The 3106-nt window shown below is 37.9% G+C and overlaps 1 protein-coding gene across 2 annotated transcripts in view; it reads left to right on the forward strand.

The window, feature by feature from the left end:
- Positions 1-3106, forward strand: part of LOC107687939 (vam6/Vps39-like protein) — a 23923-nt gene that overhangs the window by 3882 nt on the left and 16935 nt on the right. For both annotated transcript variants that reach the window (XM_016485427.1, XM_016485428.1), the window contains exons 2-8: positions 332-397; positions 517-581; positions 959-1001; positions 1826-1920; positions 2047-2145; positions 2229-2321; positions 2570-2753. In XM_016485427.1, the coding sequence (XP_016340913.1) occupies positions 332-397; positions 517-581; positions 959-1001; positions 1826-1920; positions 2047-2145; positions 2229-2321; positions 2570-2753 (645 nt within the window). The remainder of the gene's footprint in view (positions 1-331; positions 398-516; positions 582-958; positions 1002-1825; positions 1921-2046; positions 2146-2228; positions 2322-2569; positions 2754-3106) is intronic.

Below are 3106 nucleotides of genomic sequence, written 5' to 3' on the forward strand. Positions count from 1 at the left end.
AAAGCATCTGCTAAATGACTAAATGTAAATGTAAATGTAAATGTAGATAGATAGAAATAGATAGATAGATTCAGTTGGCTTCAGTTTTTGTTTAGATTTTTTTTTTGGCTTTCTCAAGCCAACTTAATAAATACATGAGTAAAATGACACAAAAATCAGTAATTTTGCAAAACCAATACATTGAGGTAAAAAATAAATTGATAGATAAATAAAAATGGTCAAGCAATTTTAGAATTTTTGGACCACTAGAGCTGACCCTCTTAATTTTGTTTGTACTACTATGAACTCATTTTTGTGTCACTGATGTGTGATAATCATACTGTGTTTGCAGATGATTGGCTGCTTGTGGGGACCAAACCAGGCCATCTCCTTCTGTACAGGATCAAGAAAGATGCAGGTGCATAGTTTATGTTTGCACCTGTGCTTATAGCTTCAGTCATTTGTGGAGTTTATTTTTAAGTTGAAGTGGCAATGCCTTTTAATAATAATATAATTAATAATACATTTTATTCACAGGTACAAACAGGTTTGAAGTTACATTAGAGAAATCCAATAAGAACTTCTCAAAGAAGATTCAGCAGGTATGCACAGATAGAGAAGTCCATCCAATTAAAGGATTAGTTCAGCCAAATTTTGTCATTATTTACACGCCATTATGTTGTTCTATTATGTCATCCATGAATAATACTTAATGTTATGCCTGTTTCCCACACAGAGCTATCATATGATTTCAAAAGACTATTGACTATGGTGTTCTTTGGTCTTTTTTTGAGTTTGAGTTTATGGGCAAACTGCATGAAGGTTCTTCAAAAATATTATTATAATTATAATTATTTTTTTTTTATTTACATACGTCATGAGGGTGGAATAATAATGACAGAATGACTGTGGTGAGCTATCTTTAAAGGAACAAGTGTTGATTGCTGCTTCTAATATTTGTTTTTCTATTTCCTCTCAGCTTTTTGTGGTGTCACAGTACAAGATTTTGATTAGTTTGTTGGGTAAGTATGTTTTCCAGATTTGTTTAGTCAACGACTACTCAGATCCTTCAGTTTACATGTGCACCAATAATGTGATTATTTCCAATAATGAAAAGGATTGACTCCCAGTGAAATGATTGCATGACACAAACAAACCTCCCGTTTACATGTGATTTTCATTATTCTGATTATTCGCTAAGAAGTGTGGTTATTTTTACCGCCATTATTCACATACCCCGATGCACAGCACAAATGATGAACTCGCATGCAGCAGGTGTGTTACTGGCCACTGTTTTAATCTACTTTAATCAAATGCAAAACACACTTCTTTAGGGGCATTGATGAACATTGAAGTGTGATAGCAATGCTGCTGTAACTGGGTTTGCCTATACTGACCATCGCATTATTTTCTGAATGAAGATTCAGCAGAGACTGGTGGCAGCATGTTTTGTTGACAGAGTTCAGCAATTTGGAGTGGAGGGAAACTTCATTCAAGCACAAACACATGCATACTTTAGTCAGAGTGGTATAGATGTGATTAGAGGTGTTTACATGCCTGTTTATTGCGATTAAAATTGGCATATGCCGCATAATTTACTCCGATTATGAGCTCAAACGCATGAATTTGATCAAAGTATTGGCTTTACATGAGGTAATTGTTAATCGCGATATTGCGATATAATCACATTATGAGGGTGCACGTAAAAGTAGTCATATCGCTTCGTTTGTGGCTTGCATTTGAGGAACTTGTATCCTAGATCAAATTGATGTGGTGTAAGTGAAAAGCATCTTAAGGAACTGTGTAGTTTCAGTGTCGGCAGTATCATTGCCTTCTTTTGTTTCAGAAAATAACATCCACGTTCACGACCTGCTCACGTTCCAGCAGATAACTGTTGTGTCCAAAGCCAGAGGAGCCACACTGTTTGCCTGTGACCTGCAGGTAGGTTAAAGAATCACTATGGCAAGTGATTGCAATTGTTCGTTTATGCTTTGACCCAGCGATCACATCTGATTTCTTATTTGTATTTATGTCTCTCTCTCTCTCTCTCTCTCTCTCTTTCTTCAGCAGTCTAGCTCAGGTGAGGCCAAACTGCGCATGTGTGTTGCAGTCAAGAGGAAAATTCAGCTGTATTACTGGAAGGACAGAGAATTCCATGAATTACAGGTCTTGAGGCTTGGAAACACAGAAATGAAAGATTGCTGGTAAGCCATAATGTTAGCCTAAATCATGTTTGGTCACTATTGCAGGGGGATTTCGCCGCTCCAGACATTCCCAAGTCCATGGCTTGGTGTGAGAACTCCATATGTGTGGGTTTCAAACGAGACTACTATCTGATCCGGGTAAGTCAAACAAATGTAGTTCTGCTTATGAATGTGTAGTTTGCAGTTTTGCCAGAAGAATGTCTATGTTAGCTAGCATCAATACAACAGCGGACAGTATATATCAGGTGGACAGTGAACAGACTGTGGCATTGCCATCTGAGGCCGAGACCAGATTTTCTCTCAAATTCTGCAGCTAACTGTATCACAATATGGATGTTCGTACACATATGTTTTTTTGGGGTCAGTCATGTGACTTTTCTCTTTAGATGGACGGACGTGGCTCAGTCAAAGAACTGTTCCCCACAGGGAAACAGCTGGAACCATTGGTGGCCCCATTGGCTGATGGGAAGGTCGCAGTGGGTCAGGATGACCTCACGGTTGTTTTGAACGAAGAAGGCGTCTGCACTCAGAAATGTGCCCTTAACTGGACGGACATTCCTGTTGCAATGGGTATGTATGATGTCAGTCTTAACGAACATGTTTCTCAGGTACTCATTAGCAACTTGCCAAACACGTTTGATCACGAGTTCAGTCCCTGTTAAAACAATGTGAACGACTTATCAGATCATCAAGGAAACTGGTGTCCAGTTACCATCTTGAAAATAAACATGGCTATTTTTAGTTTGTAATTCACATTTGTGTTATAATAAATAAATAAAGCAATACGCCCCAAGAAGCCGTGGTTTACAGTGAATTTATAACCGCTAAGATGCGTTGTTAGGCACGACGCGAAGCTTTTATAAAACGGTTATTCCATATACGTAGTAAGGTTTCACAAAATAAAACAGAGCAAATAGCAAATA

This window comes from Sinocyclocheilus anshuiensis, unplaced genomic scaffold, assembly GCF_001515605.1.
Source record: "Sinocyclocheilus anshuiensis isolate Anshui unplaced genomic scaffold, SAMN03320099.WGS_v1.1 scaffold421, whole genome shotgun sequence".
NCBI classification, from domain to species: Eukaryota; Metazoa; Chordata; class Actinopteri; order Cypriniformes; family Cyprinidae; genus Sinocyclocheilus; species Sinocyclocheilus anshuiensis.